We start from the raw sequence: 22,703 nt of genomic DNA on the forward strand, positions 1-22,703 counted from the left end.
GTTTGTTTTTGTTTTTAGTTTCAGGTGTAGTATTTAGTGATTCATCACTTACATACAACACCCAGTGTTCATCACAACAGTGACCTCCTTAATATTTATTTAACACATTCCCCTACCCACCTTCCCTCTACTAACTGTCAGTTTGTTCTCTGTACTTAGGAGTCTGTTTCTTGGTTTTTCCCCTCCATGTTCATTTGTTTTGTTTCTTAAATTTCACATATGAGTGAAATCATATGGTATTTGTCTTTCTTTGACTTATTTTGCTTAGCCTAATACACACTAGCTCCATCCATATGATTACAAATCTTGCAAATAGCAAGTTTTCTTTCTTTTTGATGGCTGATTAATATTCTATTGTGTATATATACCATATCTTCTTTAACCATTAATCAGTCAATGGACATTTGGGCTGTTTCCATAATTTGGCCATTGTTGATAATACTGCTGTGAACATTAGGGTACATGTAGCCCTTCAGATCAGTATTTTTTATCCTTTGGGTAAATACTTTGTAGTGCAATTGCTGGGTCATAGGGTAGTTCTATTTTTAATGTTTTGAGAAACCTCTGTACTGTTTTCCAGAGTAGTTGCACCAGTTTGCATTCCCACCAACAATATAAAAGGGTTCCCTTTTTCTGCATCCTCACCAACAACTATTGTTTTCTGTGTTGTTAATTTTAGCCATTCTGACAGGTGTGAAGTGATATCTCATTATAGTTTTGATTTGTATTTCCTTGATGATGAGTGATGTCAAACATCTTTTCATGTGTCTGTTGGCCACCTGTATGTCTTCTTTGGAGAAATGTTGATTCATGTCTTCTGCCCATTTCTTAACTGGGTTATTTGGTTTTTGGGTGTTGAGTTTTTTTACGTTCTTTATAGATTTTGCATACCAACGCTTTATCAGATACATCATTTGCAAATATCTTTTTCCATTCAGTAGCTTGCCTTTTAGTTTTGTTGACTGTTTCTTTCACTGTGCAGAAGCTTTATATCTTGATGAAGTCCCAATAGTTTATTTTTGCTTTTGATTCCCTTTGCTTCAGGAGACCTATCTAGTAAGAATTTGCTATGGCAGGGCCTTAAAATAGAGTTATTCTTTGAAACTTTGTGTCAAGAAGAGCTGGAAGTCTAAACTCTCCCTAATCAGACAAAGGAGGCCACCATCCCTTCCTTTTTAGCAAGAAGTTTTTTCATTGCACTCTTAGCACTTCACACATTAGGTGGAGCATAGAATACTCAGCCAATGATTCTTCAATAAGCCAATGGTTTTGAAGGTTTATCCCATAGTGACACTAAGCCAGTCTCCAGAGAATGATAAGGGCAAATCACAGTATTAAAAACTGGGTATAAGTGAAAGTCCAAGTGCTAAGTGATAAGACACTCCTCCCAACTCCTATACCACCAAGATCCCAAAATGCTGAAGTCAGACTTTTAACCCCAATGCCCCAAGCAATAAAAAATTTCTCTTTGGATAAACAGATTGATTGCAAGGAGGGGAACCTTTACGTACTGATAACAGGAGATTCTTCCAAAGATATGGCTGAGCCCCCATCCAATCAACCAATAAAGAAATCCATTAGTTAGCAAACACTCAATGGCTTCCAATCTGACTTTTAGTTCATCATTCCTAAATATAAATATACAATTAAAGACAAAAACTTGAAAATAGCCTCTAACATAAAAGAAAAGACAAAACAAATAAGACTCAAAAGAAATAGGCAAAGATATAGGAAACAAAAGTAATTCCTCCACAAATAAATATCTAGAATGTTTACTATCAGAGAAATAAGTAAGACAATGCATCCATAAAATAAGAATAGGACTTACTCTTTTAAGCGATTATAAAAGGGAATGGAGTTTAAAATTGTGAGTGCTGAAATTTTTAAATTCCATAGACATACTGGCAGATAAATTCAAGAGCATCTTTCAGAAAGTATAACAAGAAAATGCAAGCAAAGAGGAAACAGTAAAAAAAATCTGAGGACCAATGCAAGAAATCCAGTATCTAACTAATGTAAGTGGTAGAATGAAAACAGAAAATGGAGGAGACAAAATGATCAAAAACATAATAAAATTTTTCAGATTTGAAATAGTGTTTTGCTTAATAAAGCTCAGAAAATAGGCCAAAACCAGTAGGGGAAATCCACAGTAAGTCTTAACATCATGAAATTTTATAATGCCAGAGATAAAAAGGATTATAAAAGCTTTTAATAAGAAAAATTATCCATTAACACAAGGAAAAGAATCAGAACAGCATATCACTGTTTGACAGCATTGATGGAAGCTGAAAGACATCAGAGTAATGTCTTTAAATTTTTCAGTGGAAGGATTTTCAACCTAGAATTCTATACCCAGTCAACCTATCAATCAAAAGTGAGGATTAAAATAAGGCTTTCCCGGGGCGCCTGGGTGGCTCAGCGAGTTAAAGCCTCTGCCTTCAGCTCGGGTCATGATCCGAGCTGATTGAGCCCCACATCAGGCTCTCTGCTCAGCAGGGAGCCTGCTTCCTCCTCTCTCTCTCTGCCTGCAGCTCTGCCTACTTGTGATCTCTGTCAAATAAATAAATAAAATCTTAAAAAAAAAAAGGCCTTCCCAAAAGGAGTGATGCCTAAAGCTGTCTTCCATGCACCTCAAGAAATCTACTTGACAAATGTGCACATTCGAAACAAGAGAGTAAATCAGGAAATAAGACATTGGATATTGAAAGCAGAAGATCCAAAATAGGTGAGGCTGGAAAGTCCCAGGAAGACAGCTGTGGATGAAACCTGAAGGGCAACCAACCTGTATGAGACTAGAGGATAAGGGACTCAATAAAACCTCTCTAGGTTAAAAGGGGAAACAAGTAAGTTAAAGTCCCATTGTTTTTAATTATATGAAAAGCAATTTTGTAAATCTATTAGAATTTTTAAGAAGATTACTAACTGTAAAACAGAAAACCAATCAGAAAAAATAGGTGTAAGAACTAGCTTTTGTTGTATGAGAGTCAACCACAATGTTTCAGTAGTATCCAAAGATATACTTCACCTGGGTCTTCAGGTTGTCATGGGGTTCCCAATTTGGGCTTGGCTGAGTCTGGCTTGAGTTACATCTGCTAAGATCTCATTGGCCAAAGCAAGTCACACAGCCATATTCAAAGTTAATGGGCAGAGAAGTAAATTCTTTCTGTGAAGTTGGTAAAAGATGAATGTTTGTGGAACAGTGATTCAATCTACTGTGCAAAGCAAGAACTGAGTCCAGTAAGAGTAAGTTTTATTGAAAAAGGAAAATCACAGTAAACAACATGGCCCCTACTGATCAATAACTACTTGATTACAATAAGGCAAACATGAAATATTGATTTGTCAAAAATTGTGATATAAAAATATGGAGAAGAGAGAGTGGAGAGAGAGTGGAGTGGGAATTAACTGTCTAAGAGTGCTAAAACCTCATCTACTTAAGGATACAGTGTCTAATATTTGAAATCAGTGTAGCAGTATCCTTGAAGAAATTGAAGGAGTTTGGGAAATGGTCACAATTTAAGAGGGGGAGCAGGGTAGATGACAGATATTTTTCAGTAAAAGACTACTAAACTGTGTATGTATTTTAAAGAGTTAAAAATTTTTAAATATATATTGGGAAGCATATGGAGAACTAATAATAATCATAAAGTAAAAATATTCATTGAGGATTCCCTGTGCTAGGTTTTATAAGCTCTGTGTCTTAAACCCTTCCAAAAATCTGACAAGATGGGTACTGTTGTCTCCTTGTCTTATGGATGAAGATATGGAAGCTTTTAAGAGGTTGCTCAGGAGGACAAGAGCTGGGATTTGAGTCCAGCTCTCAACTGCAGTCCTACACTCCCAGTCCTGGCTTCTACTGTCTCAAGACTTCAGCAAGGAAACAGTAGTGCATGATAGAGAATTTGAAGTTCAGGAATAACAAGGAGGGAGTAGACGAGGAGATGAGATGGAAGAAAAGGAATGAAAAGCACAGGGTGATGGCAAAGGGGTAAATACTCCCTACACACACACACACACACACACACACACACACACACTGTCTTCACCAAAAGGTATTTACATACTCTACTAAACTCAAAGGGCTGGTGTGAATAACTTTTTTTTTTTTTCCTGTGAAAACCAAAGAAATGACTGAGTTCACACCGGAGTTGATCTCTAATAAACTGACCAACCTTGTAGAAATCTACAGAGGATGCTCCACTTTTTTGCCAATGAATTGAAGCATGAAAGGTAATTGAAGGAGATTTAAGGGGCACCTATCCTCAGCTAACTATGAGGCAAAAATAAGATACAGGTTTAATTATCTTCCTGTTGTTTCCCAGTGCTTAAAATGGAAAGCACAGAATCCTATCAAGACAGTGGAACCTTCATCTACCATTTTTCCAGCTTTCTCTTCTAGCATATCTACCTTTCCACTTTGTTTCCTAGATTAATTTATTCGGAGCTCTCCATCTGGCCTCTCTAAACCTCCATGTCTCAAAGCCCACCTTCTTTTCTTGTCTGGAATTCATTATCATTTTAGCTTGTACCTCTATTGTAACATCCATTCCTCTCTGTCTTCATTTACAATGGTCTGATTTCTGGTAAATAAATACTTTAGTATTTACTTACCACATCATAAGGAAGTGAAAGATCTCAACCCTCTTACTGTTGTATATCTATACTTATTCCGACAATCATAGAGGAGTTGCCCATTAAGTTTTCTTTAAGTGAATAAATGAGTGAATAGAATGAGTAAAGTATATGCGGGAAGGGAGAGAGGGAGGGAGAGAGGAAGGAAGGCAGACAAGCTAGCTTTGGAATTTTGCATGCTTTGTTTGCCTGGGATTCAGTTTCCTTGCAGATGAAATAATTGAATGGGATTATTTTTTTAAAGATTTATTTATTTATTTTGAAAGAGAGAGAGTGAAATAATTGAATGGGATTATTTTTTTAAAGATTTATTTATTTATTTTGAAAGAGAGAGAGTGACCAGAAAGGGGCAGAGGGAGGGGGAGAGAGAGAATACTGAGCAGACTCTGTGCTGAGTGTGGAACCTGATGTGGGGCTGGGGCCCATGACCCTGAGATCACGACCTGAGCTGAAGGCAGAGGCTTAACCCACTGAGCCACCCAGGTACCCCAAAACACATTTTCTTATATGTACTTGTACTTACAGTTTAGAAGTTATTTGCTTTGATTGTTCTTTTATTATTTACTCCTAGTGAAATAAAAATTTGACAAAGCTATTTGAAACCCAAGAATGTTTCTTTTGTATTACTCTGCTTCCCTTTGATGTAGTAAATATTAGCTGGCTACAGACATGCTATGATGAGGTTTGAGCATTACAAAGGAATGATCTTCATGGCCTCACGCCCCAAGCTGGCCTTGTCTGGACAGTGCTGTCTCTCTTTGCACAGAAAGAGGTCTTTTGGAGGCTTTCCAAAAGCTACAGATATGCAATTCACAATATTCTTAAGTTGAAAGATGGAATTGTCAACCTCATACAGGAAACTGTAATGATATTTATTTTTTTAATTTTCCTTCTTTTTCTGTAAATGATGAGATCAGATTAATGGGCATTTTCATGATTGAAGTCAGAAACATTGAAAACATGAAACTTATAAAAGAAAAACAAAACAAAACAACAGCTCCCTGCCTTATTCATGTCCACGTTTTTTGGAGTGGTTAGAGAGTATAAAGTGTTCACAGAGTTCCTGAGTCACCTATCTGTTTTGAATACTTGATTTCATAATCAGAATTGAAGGTTTATTTGCCATAATTCTTACCAGCTTGACTTAACTTGAATTAGCCCTTTCTCCAGAAGTCATTACCTAAAACAAATAAAGTTTAAGGAATCAAACTGGATAAAGAAGCCTGAAATCAGGATATATGTAGTTTTACCAAGACACACACACACACACACACACTCACACACACACACAAGCACACTTGCTGTATTCATTATGCAGAAAGTCCTTTGAAACATGGATATTTTAGTAATTAGAATCATTGTCAAAGGAAACAAATATGAAAGAATAGTCTTTATCCTTTTACTAGGATAGATGTTCTCTCTCATATTTTCTGTTTTTCTTTCATTATTTTACCTATCTAATTATTTATTCATGGTGTGCAAACTATAGTCTTCTAAATTCCAATTTTCAAAGGCATAAGTTTAATAGTCATTTAATTGAAAAGCAAGTTTGTTTTTTCAATTCCAACAAACAATTTTTTTCCTGTGGATTTTTTTTATTATGTTGTTAGTCACCATACAGCACATCATTAGTTTTTGATGTAGTGTTCCATGATTCATTGTTTTCATATAATATCCAGTGCTCCATGCAATCCATGGAAAAGCAAGTTACTTCCAAGGACTTGTCAATCTGTTAGAATATTGTAAGTTGAGCCCCTGAAGGGCCCTCAGGATCCAAGCTATGGGGACAGTAATTGGGACACATGCCTTGAGCTAATGGCTTCATATGTAGACCTAGAGCAGGCCGAAGAGACTGAGCCCAGTGATGTGGAAGTGACAACTGTTTTCTGGTGCCTTTCATCAATGTAGACAGTCGGTCTAGATCTGTTCAAAGGAACAAAAGTTCCTTTCTGCCCTTACCAGTGGACTGGAGGACTAACTTCTTTAGAGAGTCGCTCCATTCCCTGCATTACATCACCCAGTATGTGTGCTTAGAAGTTGCTTTTGAATGTTATATTTCCACCATTTTTATCTATACTGGTGGACTACAGCATGAATTATTGGGGATACATAAAGTGTTTGTTCAAGTATACCTGAGGCATCCCGGAGAGGTAAAGTTTGTTGTTATTTATGAGTTTGGCTGTCAAAAATATGAGATGTGCTAGTTAAATGTCTAGTTTAGATCAGTTATTTGCATTTTAAAATTAGATTCACTACCATTTATTCCTAGTACTTTTAATCACTTCAATTGCTTTTCACCTACTCTAAAATAATTGAGCTACTCAGACCACAAACATACACGTCTACACTTTTACATTTTTTGTGTGTAAATGTATATGACTTTAAGAAGTGGAGAAAGGTGATAACTGGAAGTTTATTTGATTTTATTATTTTAAAGGTGAAAAATCAGAAATAACCTTTAATGAAAGCTTAATTGAAATGTTAAAACATAAATTTCTACAAATTTTTTGTTTATTTCCAATTCTATTTAAATCTAGTTCACTAACATATAGTATAATATTGGTTTCAGGAGTAGAATTTAGTGATTCTTTGCTCTTATGCAACACCCAGTGCTGATCACAAGCACCCTCCTAATACCTGTCACCTATTTAGCCCATCCCTCCCCACCTACCTCCATCAACCCTCAGTTTGTTCTCTATTATTAAGAGTCTCTTATGATTTGTTTCTCTCTCTCTCTCTCTCTCTTTAAAGATTTTTATTTATTTATTTGAGAGAGAGAGGGAAAGAGAGAGAGCATGAAAAGGGAGTGGTCAGAGGGATAAGCAGACTCTCTGCTGAGCATGGACCCCACCCCCACCCCTCCGACATTGGACTCCATCCCAGGACTCCCGGATCATGACCTGAGCCAAAGGCATTTGCTTAACCAACTGAGCCACCCAGGTGTCCCAGCTCTCTCTCTCTCTCTCTCTCTCTCTCTCTTTTTTTTTATCTCTTTCCATTATGTTTATCTGTTTTGTTTCTTATATTTCACATATGAGTGAAATCATATGGTATTTGTTTTTCACTGCTGACTTACTTTACTTAGCATAATATGCTCTAGCTCCATCCACATCATTGCAAATGGCAAGATTTCATTCTTTTGACTGACTTAGTAATATTCCATTGCATATGTATACCACATCTTCTTTATCCATTCATCAGTTGGTGCACATTTGGGCTCTCTCCATAGTTTAACTATTGTTGATAATGCTGCTATAAACATCAGCATGATCTAACCTTCAAATCTGTATTTTTGTATCCTTTGGGTATATACTCAGTAGTGCAGTTGTTGGGTCATAGGATGGTTCTATTGTTAACCTTTTGAAGAACCTCCATACTGTTTCCCAGAGTGGCTGTACACATTTGCATTCTCACCAACAGTGCAAAAGTGTTCCCCTCTCTTTGCACCCTTGAACATCTCTTGTTTCCTGTGTCTTTCATTTTAGCCATTCTGACAGGTGTGAGGTGGTATCTCATCATGGTTTTGACTTGTAGTTCCCTGAATGGTTGAGCATTTTTCATGTGTCTGTTAGCCATCTCTGTGTCTTCTTTGGAAAATGTCCATTCCTGTCTTCTGCCCATTTTTTAACTGGATTATTTGATTTTGGGTGTTGAGTTTAATAAGTGCTTTTTTAAAAAAATTTACTTAGATTTATTTATTTATTTTAGACAGAGAGACAGAAAGAACACCAGCAGAAGGGGTAGGGAGAGGGTTAGAGAATCTCAAGCAGGTTCCATACAGAGCACAGAGCTAAACATGGGGTTCAGTCTCACAACCTTAACACCATGACCTGAGCCAAAACCAAGAGTTGGATGCTTAACCAACTGTGCTGCACAGTGCCCCTGATAAGTTCTTTATACATTTTGGATACTAACCTTTTATCAGATATGTCATTTGTAAATATCTTCTCTGATTTTGTAGGTTGCTTTTTAGTTTTGTTGATGGTTTCCTTCACTGTGCAGAAGTTTTTTTCTTGATGAGGTCCCAATAGATTCATTTTTGCTTTTGTTTCCCTTGCTTCTGGAAATGGGTCAAATAAGAGTTGCTATGGCCAATGTCAAGAAGGTTACTGCCTGTGTTTAGCTCTAGGATTTTGATGGTTTTTTGTCTCATATTTACGTCTCTCATCCATTTTTAATTTATTTTTATGAAAAATTCTATGCCAGCAAACTGGGCACTCTGGAAGAAAATGATAAATTCCTAGAAACATACAAATAACCAAAACCAAAACAAGAAGAAATAGAAAATTTAGCAGACCCATAACCAGCAAATAAATTGAATCAGTAATCAAAAACTCCCAAGAGGGGCTCCTGGGTGGCTCAGTCAGTTAAGTGGCTACCTGGCTCAGGTCATGATCCCAAGATTCTGGGATCAAGCCCCTCATTATCAGGCTCCTTGCTCAGTGGGGAGCCTGCTTCTTCCTCTCCCTCTGCCTGCTGCTCCCCCTGCTTTGGTCTTTCTCTCCATTTGTCAAATAAATCAATAAAATCTTTAAAGAAATCTCCCCAAAAAAGAACCAGCTGGCTTCCCAGGAGAATTCTACCAGACACTTAAAGAAGAGTTAATACCTATTCTTCTTAAATTGTTCCAAAAAATAGAAATGGAAGGAAAACTCCCAGACTCATTCCCAGCATTTCCTTGATTCCAAAACCAGACAGAGACTCACTATAAAAGAAAATCACAAACCAATATCCCTGATGAACATGGATGCAAAATTCTCAAAAGATACTAGCAAACCAAATCCAACAGTACATTAAAAGAATTGTTCACCATGATCAAGTGGAAAGTTTCCTGGGCTGCAAGGGTGGTTCAATACTGACAAATCAATCAACATGATACACCACATTAATAGAAGAAAGGATAAGAACCATATGATCCTCTCAACTGATGCAGAAAAAGCATTTGATGAAATACAGCTTCTATAAACTGAGGGCTTTGGAGGTGAGGGGAGTGGGGGGGTTAGGTGAACCTGGTGGTGGGTCCTAAGGAGAGCACATATTGCATGGAGCACTGGGTGTGGTGCACAAACAATGAATTTTGGAACAAGGAAAAAATAAAATTAAGTTAAAAAAATAAAAATAAAATATTTAGAATTTAAAACAAAATTTATATTTAGTTGAGAGAGCAGGAGAAAGTGCATGTGAGTAGAGGGAGGGGCAGAAGGGGAGGAAGAGAGAATGCTCAAACAGACTCCTTGCTGAGCCCTGAAACTAAGAATCGGGTGCTCAACCAACTGATCATCCAGGTGCCCATACAGTGTCCATTCTTGATTTAAAAAAAAAAATCCTCAACAAGTAGGAATAGATGAGATGTATCTCAACATCATAAAGTTCATATATGAAAGATCCACAGCTAATATCATCCTCATTGGGGAAAAACTGAGAGCTTTACTTCTATGGTCAGGAAGACGACAGGGATGTCCACTCTCACCATTGTTATTTAACATAGTATTGAAAGTCTTAACCTCAGCAATAGGACAACAAAAAGAAATAAAACGCATCTAAACTGACAAGAAATAAGTCAAACTTTCACTCTTTATGGATATGATATTCCATATAGAAAACCCCAAAGACTCAACCAAAAAATTGCTAGAACTAATATATGAAATCAGCAAAGTCATAGGATATAAAATCAACAAACGGAAATCTGTTTCATTTCTATACACCAATAATGAAGCACCCAAAAAAGAAATCAAGAAATCAATCCCATTTATAATTGTACCAAAACCAGTAAGATACCTAGGAATAAACCTAACCAAAGAAGTAAAAGATCTTTACTCTGGAAGCTATAAAACACTTATGAAAGAAATTGAAGAGAACACAAAAAAATGGAAAAACATTCCATGTTGACGGACTGGAAGAACAAACATTGTTAAAATGTCTATACTACCCAAAACAATCTACACATTTAATTCACTCCCTATCAAAATACCACCAGCACTTCTCACAGAACCAGAACCCAAGCAATCTTAAAATTTGTTTGGAACCACAAAAGACCCCAAATAGCCAAAGCAATCCTGAAAAAGAAAAGCAAGGATGGAGGTGTCACAAGTCCAGACTTGAAGCTCTATTACAAAGCTGTAGTTATCAAGACAGTATGATAATGGCATAAAAACAAACACATAGGGTGCTGGGTGGCTCAGTGGGTTAAAGCCTCTGCTTTCAGCTCAGGTCATGATCCCAGGGTCCTGGAATGGAGCCCCACATCGGCCTCTCTGCTCAGCAGGGAGCCTGCTTCCTCCTCTCTCTCTGCCCGCCTCTCTGCCTACTTGTCATCTCTGTCTGTCAAATAAATGAAATCTTAAAAAAAAAAAAAAAAAGACACATAGATCAACAGAATAGAATAGAAAACACCCATATGGACCCACAACTATATGGTCAACTAATATTTGACAAAACAGGAAAGAATATCCAGTGGAAAAAAAGACACTCTCTTCAAAAACGATGTTGGGAAAACTGGACAGCAATATGCAGAAGAATGAAACTTGACCACTTTCTTGTACCATACACAAAAATTTCTAAAAAAATTTTGAGGCACCTGGGTGGCTCAGTCAGTTGTAGTGTATGCCTTTGGCTCAGGTCATGATCCCATGATCCCAAGATCCTGAGATCCAGTCACCCATCAAGCTCCCTGCTCAGCAGAGAGTCTGTTTCTCCCTCTCTCTCTTCCTGCCAGTTCACTTGCTTGTGCACTCTCTCTCTCTGCCAAATAAATAAATAAAATCTTTAAAAACAATTTCTACAAAATTTAAAACCATGCAATATTTACAGTCAATTTATCAAATCTATAGTAGCATTTGGTTCTTTTTGGGGGGGGTTCTTATGCTGTAGTCAAAGATGAGTTGCTTCATCATATGTGGAGGAGGATTTTTGTCAATTCAACTGATAAGCTTTTCCACACTGCTTAAAAAGTGCATTCCTGGCTGATATTTTTAAATGTTTAAAGTAAAACTAATCCATATCTCCTTTTATATACTGTATTCAGACATTGAAATCATGCATTGGATCCTAGTGGTTGATTTGTATACATAAAAGTATTTACTCATTCTGATTCAAGATCTTTTTTCTAATGAGTCTCTGCTCTGTCTAGGTCTATAAGTTCTCACAAATAGCACTCTTCATATTTAGTAATTTATATGATAATGATTAGACAGTGGTTGGTGTTTTTAACTTGCCTGTAGTTCTGCTTTAAATTACTTTTTACTTCTATATATACACTTGCCTCCCTCTTTCATGTCTATTGGAATCATCCACTGGTTTTATGTGTGTGATACCAGGCAACACTCACACTCATGGTGTACATTTAGATGAAATACATCATAACTACTTCTGGGAACAAGAAGGAAGGTATTTCTTAATTAAATATTTGATAGCCCTAAGAAGCAAGGTGTCACTCTATACTTACATATACTGCAAATATAAATAATAAAAATTTAAAAAAACATAACTTAGTGTTTTTAATCAATAAATAATGTTTACATAATTAAATGGGAACTAAGATTTATACCAAGTAAATAAGATCTGGGTAGATGTGGGAGTAGTCACATGTAAGGATCCAAATTTTAATTTCTTTACATTCTCAGAAATAGCTGCACTTTATATATATTCCATGTCAAATTATTTAGACTGGGCCTTATGAAATTGCCATTTTTGTGTGAACAAAGAGCAATAACTTCAAATAATTCACTCTTTAGACAATAACCCAGAAATCAATAAAATGGCATCCAACTTTCCCTGATGTTCTTTGCTTTGTATTTCATAGAAATACATAGTTAGTCTTCATACTTAGTCTTCATAGAAATTCTGCACAGTATTTTATGATACCCTTTTAGACTAGGATCTAGTAAGCACAGATTCAGGCTTTGAAGCTCAGCTTGACTATAGGCAAAGCACAGCCTCCTGCCTCTTCTGCACTATCATACCTCAAAGATGAGAGAATGTTCCAGGCATGTAAGGGGAGCACATTCTCCCAAGAGCCAGCTGAAGAGTTTAAAGTCTTTTATTGTGTCCGGAATTTACTCCATTGTTCTGGGGTGAAACTTACAGAACTTTAACACTCTGAACAATGATGTGTTCTGTCCATAGAAAATAGGATTATTTTAAAATATTCAAAAACTAGGTGGTTTTGGTCACATAGCTTTCTTGCTTCTCCACTTCTTTGCTGTTAGTTCTTTTATCCTCATTGTTCATTCTTTGAGGGTCTGGGTTATTCACAGGTTCTATGGTTCAGGAATAGCCCCATTTTCTCTGTCATGCTTTCATTTGAGCATACTTATCCAGATTAAGGAGAGTTAAAGGTTTGAATTGAAACAATCCAAGAGAGTGGTAAGAGCTTACTTAAAAAAAAAAAAAAAAAGTGTGACTACAATGAATTTTGAAGGATGATATGTATAGGATTATCATTTTTGACTTGATAATGGGAAAGCATTTCTTGTTCTAGTCAGGAATGATTTAGGATCAACAAACAAATCATCTCGACTACCCCCTCCTGAGGTCCAGCTCATCTATTGGAAGACATGAATCCTCTGCCTACTTCTCCCTGCTCAGTACATCCTCCAGAAAAATATTTTCCCTATTATACTTGTTAGTGGATTACTGTGGCTCCCAAAAATTTGGCTTACTTGCTGTAGTCAAAATGAAGAGTTGAAAAGTCATCTTGATTCAAAAAGAAACAAAGTTCAGCTGATGAATAAAAGGTCCCTTGCCATCATCCATGACATCTGAAATAATTCAGCTGCTTGATATTTGATCCACATTTGGCTTTTCTTTGTCTGCACTATCCCAGAGCATGACTCCTGAGAGTTCAGAAACATATCTCAGCTCTTTATGTATTAGAAATCTAAATAACTTCTGTGAGAGAAAAAGGAAGCAAAGTGGAACCAAGTCTATCATATGTATTCCTTTTCCCTTCAATTTAAGATAAAAACAAGGTAAAACTCCCAGATAAATTTTCTTCCAAGGGAAATTTGACTCATCTCTGTCCCCACCATCCTTGGGCATCATTTTTCCTTAATACTATTCTTTTCAGTGAGAGAAGATGACAGGAGAAAACTCTCACCACTAAGGAGACGAAAGATGACAAAATTATAGTCAAAAAGATTTTGTGTGTGCATGTGCGCGTGTGTGTGCACGCTCACGCAAGGGCCAGAGGGGAGGTGAGTGGGGGGATGGGTGAAATAGATGAAGGAGATTAAAATGTACAAACTTCTAGTTATAAAGTAAGTCACAGAGGTGAAAATTACAACATAGGGGATATGGTCAATAATATTGCAATAAGTTGGAGGGTGACAGATGGTGACTGCACTTAGCATGATGAGCATAGAGTCCTGTGCAGAATTATCAAATCAAAGTGTTGTAAAAAATTACATCAGTCACCAAAAACACATATTGAGGAACTCTGATTATCTGGAATGTCCAAAATAGGCCAATGTGTAGAGACAGAAAGATGAGTGAGTGCCTAGTGCTAGGGAGAGGGTTTCTGGGGAGAAATGGAAGACTGCTTATAAATACATTTTCTTTCATGGATGAAGAAATATTCTAACATTGATTGTGGCAATGGTTGCACAATCCTGTGCATATATTAAAAACCATTGAAGTATACTTTAAATGAGTAAGTCACATGACATGTGAATTATATCTCAGTAAAGCACATCTTTAAAATGGCAATTTAAAATAAATATAGTGTGTTCTTTAACTGGTAAATGTATATCAGACTTTATATATAAGTATACTCTTTTGTTCCAAAAGAAATGTCTTTAGAAATAACAAAAATTGTGGGAAAATAATTCCCCTGAGTAGCATACTTCTTCTTTATTTTTTTAGGTTAGCGATAAAATTGACTAGATGTATGGCTAGTTAAAACATCTGGTATTGTATAGAAATTTTGATACCTTTTACAGAGTCTCTCATCAACTGCTCGAACAGCTACCCTCAAAACAGCAATTTGAAGATATTTTTTAAAATATTGACAGTTTAAAAAGCAGAGAGATTTGACAGTCTCCAGTTTGAGTAAAACTTTGCATTTCATTTTGTGTGATTACTGCAATCACGTTAAAGCAGTAATAACTGAACACAAACGCAGTTATCCTTCCAAACGTCAAGTGTGTTCCAAGAATGCCTGACAGCGCTATGGCATAGCAACATGGATGCATAAATTGCCATTTTAGTTGTCATTAGTCTAAAATACTAATCAGGGAAAATGTCATATCCTTTCAAAGATAATTTTGGTCCAGAGTCCTGAACCCAGTAGGAGCCTGTGGAGGGGGGCAAGAAAAGATGTAATTTTTTCTTCAGAAGATTTGCAGATCAGCATTTTAATACCATCAAATGAAGAGATCCCATCCTCTATGCATGGCCAGATGGCTGCATTGTTAGAAGCTGCCGGAGGAAAGGATTGGTTTTCTTCTAAGATAAAACTTAAGTATATATTTGGTAATAGTAAACACTCAAATGCCCAGATTTTAAAGGCAATTTGACATCATGCTTTTTGTTAACATTTTCTTCTTTCTTTCTTTCTTTCTTTCCTTCTTTCTTTCTTTTTTATTTATTTTTTCATTGTTCCAAGATTCATTATGCACCACACCCAGTGCTCCATGCAATACGTGCCCTCCTTAATACCCACCACCAGGCTCACCTAACCCCCCACCCATCTCCCGTCCAAAATCCTCAGTCTGTTTCTCAGAGTCCACAGTCTTTCATGGTTTGTCTCCCCCTCCGATTTCCCCCATTTCACTCTTCCTTTCCTTCTTCTAATGCCCTCCATGTTTTTCCTTATGCTTCACAAGTAAGTGAAACCATATGATAATTGACTCTCTCGGCTTGATTTATTTCATTTCCTAAGCAGGATCTCCATATAGGATGATTGTTTTCATGGGTGTTAGCTGACTTCAGGAGAGATGAGAAAGTACCCAGCAAAAGTCAGAGGCCTCACACTCTGAGCTAAAAGCTTGCTGACATACAACCTTTGGCACCGAGATGTGCCCCTCCTGGACCCATAATGCAACAGCATTTCTCGACTATCTCATTAACTATCTGAAGAGTCCATGAAAAAATAAAACTGCCCAGCATAATGGGAATTTGCCCTTGACAATCATCGTCTGTTCTTTGTGGTTTCAATTCAAAGTGTTGGCCCTGAATTTTGTACATGACATAGAGCATTGCTTCTGTCAGACACTTTTTTGTCTGACTTAAAATAGCTTTTGTCTGACTTCTACAATAAATACATAATATCTAAAACCATTTTAAGTATAATTAACTCACAAAAGATACTATGAATTACAATCCACTTTAAGTTACTTATTTTTCTTATTTTTTCTTATTTTACTTTTTTTAACTTTATTTATTTACTTGTTTTTTACTTATTACTATTTTACTTACTTTTTCTTACTTATTTTTCTTATTTTTCTCACTCCATTTTAATGTTAACCTTTTTCTCACAGTGGCTTGCACCAAAATATGTCCCTTTTTTAAGATTTATTTGTTTGAGACACAGAGTAAGCGAGCGCTTGGGGGGCAGGGGCAGAAGGAGAAGGAGAGAATCTCAAGCAGACTCCATGCTGAGCAAGGAGACTGAGGCAGGCTTGATCTCAGGACCCTGAGATCATGACCTGAGCTGACGTCAAGAGTCAGATCCTGAGCCAACCTTGCCACCCAGGCACACCTGTATCAAAATGTATCTTAAATCATTATTTACTGAAACTTCATATTAAAATATTACTTTCAAACGTGTCTACATGGTCCTCTATTTATGAAAAGGGACTGATAGTGAAATAAATAATTGGTATTGTTTGGGTAAATAATCCATAATGCCAAGCAGAGAAAACAGCATATCGCCCATGGACATTAAAACAGTTAGGATGTACAAGTAACTTTTGAAGAGTATTGTATTAGACGGCTTAAAAGCCAAAATCATAAAGTGGCACCATTTTCTCAGTGACACTTGTTCCTCCAACATTTTATTTTAAAACTGTAATAATGACAGAAGAGAGGCATTTGTATTTGAAAGGTACATACAGCCACAAAATTGGCTTTGTTAAGTAGGCAAGAAAAGAGCTGTCTGTGTTCTCGCAGTGATGATTTGTGTTTCCATCTGCCTCGGCTGCGTACATCTGCAGATGGTCTAAACAAGGACACGTGCAGACACAACACAAAATGTAGTTTATGTGAAGAGAAAAGAACTTCCATCACAAGAAAAATGTTTATACCTTTTACGTGTGTTTATCACCCATTACGGTTCTCAACTTTTGCCTTTATCTGTTTTTTAGCAAATCCTTATTCACGGAACTAAGAAGCCAATCTAAGTACTTTAAACAGTACCAACTGATGGATTAACATAAGCTCGGTTAATTCTATAACTTCTCTATCTACTCCCTTAGATCCTTATTGGAGGAAACCTTTCATTGACAGCATCGGAACTGACAACATAAATAAAGAAGATAATTATTACAGGGTGATGCCCATAATAACTGGGACAGTGCTTCCACTCCATGCATGCATATGCATTTATCAACATTTATTGAGCACCTACCAAGTACCAGGCTTTGCTAAACACTAAGCTACCAGGGCCTGCCTTCATGAATAAACAATCTAATGAAGGTTGAAGGGAAATAAACTATGTTTAAGATATTATTAAATAAATGCAGATACTTTAAAAAAAATTTCCCTGGATCACTTGGTATATTTGGATTTGCCCCTTCAGGCATTTTAGACACATAACCCAATAGCATCGCTCCAGACTGAGATGAAGAGTCAACACAGAGAAGTTACATCTTATTCCCAACTGGCTGGTATCTCCAACATATAGCCTCAGCCTCCCCACTCGAGGTGTTCTCTCCAGACCCTGAAGGACCCATTTTGACACACATAGAACCATAATGCAAAATCTCCCAGACTTTAATATTTTAGTCACATAGAACACTTACCCTAAGCCTGCAGAGGATTATTTTCAACCTCTGTTAGTGAAAGTTTCCTTACAACTGGCTGCAATAACACAGGGAGCAGCCTCAGTTGTTAGGAGGGAGATTCCAACCCTCGGGTCTTTCTCAACTCTCATGGCACAGGGAGCATAGCATAAAATGATGATGTCTTCTTTACTCCAACTCTTTAAAAAGTCTGCTGAATTATGCCCAGAATCTTCACAGCATAGAAAGAAGGGCATATTGCTCACAAACTTTGGCCTCACTTCTGGAATTTCTCTAGGACGTGACTCTTGCCTTGGACTTCATGGCCTCTGTGTCCTCCTACTCTTTACCTTGTGCTTAATCCAGAGCCTCTTACTGTCACTCATCAGGTGCTGATCAGGAGGAAGTCATCTATTCATTGCTTGGGCCATTTTAAATGTGTCCTGCCTGTTCACCTTGAATCCAGCCTTCCCTGCAATGCTATTTGTGATTGACCCTCTTCTCCCACCTTCATCTCCAGCACGTAGGCCTGTCACTTCTGTAATACTCAATAATGTGCTTCATAGATTTGAGAAATGTGTTCTAACTTCAGACCATAACTCCCTGAGAGTAAGAACAGTACCTCATATTGCTTGTCTTCTCAGAACCCAGTGTCAAAACCATACCCCTTGGAAACACAGAGCTCTTTGTCCTCTCCTCAACTTGCACAAATCTCCTACCGCACACCCCACCATTCCTCGGCTCTTCTGGACACAAACTTGTCACATTCTCCATTTGGAGTTCAGTGTTAGTGGATGCCTAAATCTCAGAAAAGATCCCAAGGTCACAGAAAGTGAACATACGAAGAGATCAACACCATTACACGGACCACTTTAGCATGATGTGGATTTACTACAAAACCATCAAAGCTGAAAACTCAGGGCTCCGCAGAACCTCACATGGTTACATGTTTTTGTGAAATTTTCAAAAGGAAGACATGGTAATTAAAATTATCTCCTTCCAACCAGACTCCCACTATGTCTTGTTGTGTTAAGAATCATTGGAGTGACCACAAATGTGTGGGATCGGACATAAGGCAAATTGAGTGGGGGGTGTATTTACATGAGATAAATTTATGTGGCTTGATAAATTTAGTGTATAGTTAAGCAATTGCTAGCCATGCACATGTAGTAATGGCTCTCAGGAATATTTTTACCATTGACAGTGGGAACTCAGTCAGACATTGAGACATGAAGGTATCAGGTCAGAGATGGTTTCACAATATAAGGTATGTCCTACTGTTTCCAACATTAGAAATATGTAGATAGTGGAGAGAAAACAAGATTTATGTGCTGGCAACTAGTCTGTGGAGAATTCTTTTAGTCATCAGATGTATGAACTTATAATACAAGACTAGGTCTCACTGATGCCTGGTCAACAGAGAAGTTCTCACCTGGAGGAAGTTTATTTGAAAGCATTGAAAATTATAATTGCACCATGCATTTTTTTTTCTTTTTTAATGGGAATCAAACAAAAGAGAATTTATTCAAATTCTCATGTTTGTAGAGCACAAACTTGTAATAGTATTATAAACAGTGAGTACACCTAGAACAACTCATACATGAAAGAAATTTTAGAGTGTTTTCCCACTGAATTTGGCAGCAACTTGGAAAATGTATAAGAAATTATCAGTAAAAGTTTGTGAAGCTGAAAAAAAATCAATGAACAAAGAATGGGGGAAGGAGCAGGAGAGACTATTTAAGCAGATTCCTCCTGAACATGAACCCCGACTTGGGGCTTGATCTCACAACCCATGAGATCAAGACCTGAGCCAAAATCAAGAGTCGGAGGCTTAAATGACCAAGCCATCCAGGTGCCCCTTGTTGTTCCTTTTCTTTTTTTCTTCTTTCTTTTTTTTTATATTTATTTATTTATTTATTGGACAGAGAGAGATCACAAGTAGGCAGAGAGGCAGACCGAGAGAGAGTGAGGGGGGAAGCAGGCTCCCCACTGACCAGAGAACCCAATGCAGGGCTTGATCCCAGGACCTTGAGATCACGACCTGGGCCAAAGGCAGAGGCTTAACCCACTGAGCCACCCAGGTGCCCCTGCTGCTCCTTTTCTTAAAAAAGTTCTTCCAACAAGATGGGACTGGAAGAGATTATGCTAAGTGAAATAAGTCAAGAAGTGAAAGTCAGTTATCTTATAGTTTCACTTATTTGCGGAACATAAGGTATAGCATAGGAGACATTAGGAGAAGAAGGGAAAAATAAAAGGGGGGGAATTGAAGGGGGAGGTGAACCATGAGAGACTGTGGACTCTGAGAAACAAACAGAGGCTTTTGGAGGGGGAAGGAGATGGGTTAACCCAGTGATGAGTATTAAGGGGGTCAGGTATTGCATGGAGCACTGAGTGTTATTCACAAACAATGAATCTTTGAACACTACATCAAAAACTGATGATGTACTGTATGGTGACTAACATAATACAATAAAATGTATGAATGAATGAATCTCAAGAAAGAATAAAGTGGGAAATATATTGGACATACAAAAAGTGGAGGCAAAATTTTCAATGGAAATTTTATAATAAAGAGTAATTTGGAAAGGAAAAAAAAGTTCTTCCCAAATTGTATGTCCATCAGGCCCTTAAAACCTGCGTCATCCTCTATCACCAAGGTATGGGAAGATACATGTGTCAAGTATAAGTACGTTATTGGTTTATGTTTGACTTTGTTCTAGTCTTGGCCCAGCTAGCAAGTGTGGAGGGTTTCTTCCAAACATAGGCAGAATTTCACATCGCAGCCCAGAATGAAAAAAGAGGAAGTTCATCTTCAGAGAACAAAAGATAGTATCAGAGGGCAGAGAAGTAGTTACTATAGATGCCTTTCCTTGGTCTCTGTGTTATCTTCTCCCACTGTGATAGAAGATAAGTCTTGCAGTGCCAGGTCAAGGTAATACACCTTTCTTTAAGATGAACGGAAAACTGTCGAATCAGTTCAGTAAAAGCAGTCCCAACTGCATGTTATTCAAAGCCCCTGGGTACAAACAGATATTGAACCAATTTTCCAAGGGCAAAGTTCCAGTTATTATATGAATATTCACAAACTGCTCTAAACCATGAACTCCTTCCAAGCACCATCTCCTATTCATGCCTTTCTTTGTGCTGTCCCTGAAGGAGCTCATGCCTGGTTCCAATTTAGTCATCCTATTAACCCAATGGAGGAGAACCTCTGAGTTAAGAGTGTGGATGGCAGTTTGTGCCCCTACTTCCCCCAAATGCCCATCAGGTTATTCTTAACAAGCAGATACTGTACCCTAGAGATGCTGCAAGGATATTGTGTGTTCGGAAATCCAGAAAACCTTCCATTGGGGAGAATAAAACAGTAGTGAGCTTTACACTATAGCACTGTACAACTATTGTAGTTCTTAAAGACTTACCCCAAATCTTTCAATTATGCTTTTTTCAATTATGTAAAAAAGAGAAAGGATAGATTCTGAGAAACCATAACCCAAACAACTGAAATCAAAAGGCCCGTGTGCTTCCAAGCATCTACACAAGTCCAAACATCTGACTAAATATCCAGATAATTAATGTTATCAGTTTTATATGGGCTAATTAACTTGTTAAGAGTAAAAAATTTGAATCACTATGTACACCTGAAACTGATGTAACATCGTGTGCCAACCCCACTCAATAAATAAATAAATAAATAAATAAGATTCCAATTAAATTTATTTACTCAAGGGAAAAGAAAAAGAATATAGCTCACCTCTATGTTTTAAGTTTTCTTCTCCCCATTTCCATGCAAACGTCCTTAGCAGATTTTTTTCAATGTTCTGTGAGATTTAAACTACAACAATTCTCTTCTTGTTATTCTGAGTTATTTTTTAAGATTGCTGCTACTGGTTTCACAGTCTAACTTATTCAGACATTTATTTAAGATGGCTAAAAAGAAACAAACTATACAATAGGTTTAACTCAATGAATGAAAACTGAAACAAAGAGAAAGCTTCTTATCATGTACTGGACTAAAAATGAGAGGAGAAACTGGGGGAAGGAGAAAAAAAGATAAATGAAGAGAAATGTCCATTGCAATTAAAAACAGAGGTTTAGAATATTGTAGGTCTTTTCTCCATTTCATGAGATTCAATAACCCTTTGTAAGTGTGAAGACTTGTTGTGACTTGCATTGAGTTGAGTACATAGAGACAGTTTTGTTTGTTGGACCATGAATGGAAGATGGGATCAGGTGAATTGTGCCTAGGGTGTTAGAGGTTTGCACAGAAGCCCAAAGGTACAGTGACTGTTTTTGTGCCAGACCAACTATACAAAGTGTGCAGGATTCTCAAATCATTTGCCCAAAATGGGTTCCATGCTTTCTTTGAAAAGAACTGCCAGGTTTTTCACTTACTTGGTTGTTTTTGGGCTTTTTCCCAGGTTTGCTTCGTGAACCTGGATGTGAACAAGGATGCTTGCAGCACAGAGCACCTGCAGCAGGTAACACTGGGAGCACAATCTCTCTGGGAGCTTGGGACAAAGTCTGGCCACACCGACCAGAGAGCCGACAGGACTTCATCTATAAATGGCGCTCATTCAGTTGGAGAGTCTTTAGTAGGATAGTTTCTTCAAAACCCATTTTCTGACCCTCCCCCTGCCACTTCCCATGCAGGTTGCCTTCCTTATACTTGTGAAACTTGCCTTCCCAAGATAACAGGGCTGCTCTCCAAAGAGGTGCTCTCCCCTGCCTAAAGGGCCTGATAGTGGCTTTCTCTGCCCCCACCTCCTCTGTTTTCAAATACCCTGCCTGAGATGATGTTTCCAAGGTTTTTCCAAACCCTCTTGATATCAGCCAGCCCTTCTCTGAGGCTCTCAGGTCTGTTCCTTCCTGCTACTTTGATCAAATTTTTGTCTCTAGCTTTGGTTTCTACTCTCTAACTACAGTCCTCCACTCAACTGGGACTTGGACTCCTTGCATTCTGCAGCAGCTACATATTCCAACCATATCCAAGTTTGGGAAGATCCTGATGTAAACCCTTGACAACACACAAGAACTTAAAGGGCCCCTCAGTCCTCTAGCTAGAGTCAATAGGGGGTCAATAGAAAGAATTCATTTGCATTATATGATGATCCGTTCATACCCAAAGCTGAAGAT

General features: G+C 37.5%; 1 protein-coding gene across 3 annotated transcripts in view; it reads left to right on the forward strand.

Moving 5' to 3' along the window:
* SPHKAP (SPHK1 interactor, AKAP domain containing) overlaps positions 1-22,703 on the forward strand; it is a gene marked incomplete at both ends in the record, with an annotated part of 168,237 nt that overhangs the window by 104,070 nt on the left and 41,464 nt on the right. For all 3 annotated transcript variants that reach the window (XM_080799204.1, XM_080799205.1, XM_080799203.1), the window contains one exon: positions 21,989-22,048. In XM_080799204.1, the coding sequence (XP_080655330.1) occupies positions 21,989-22,048 (60 nt within the window). The remainder of the gene's footprint in view (positions 1-21,988; positions 22,049-22,703) is intronic.

The sequence above is a fragment of the Martes martes genome (assembly GCF_963455335.1).
Source record: "Martes martes genome assembly, chromosome: 3".
NCBI classification, from domain to species: domain Eukaryota; kingdom Metazoa; phylum Chordata; class Mammalia; order Carnivora; family Mustelidae; genus Martes; species Martes martes.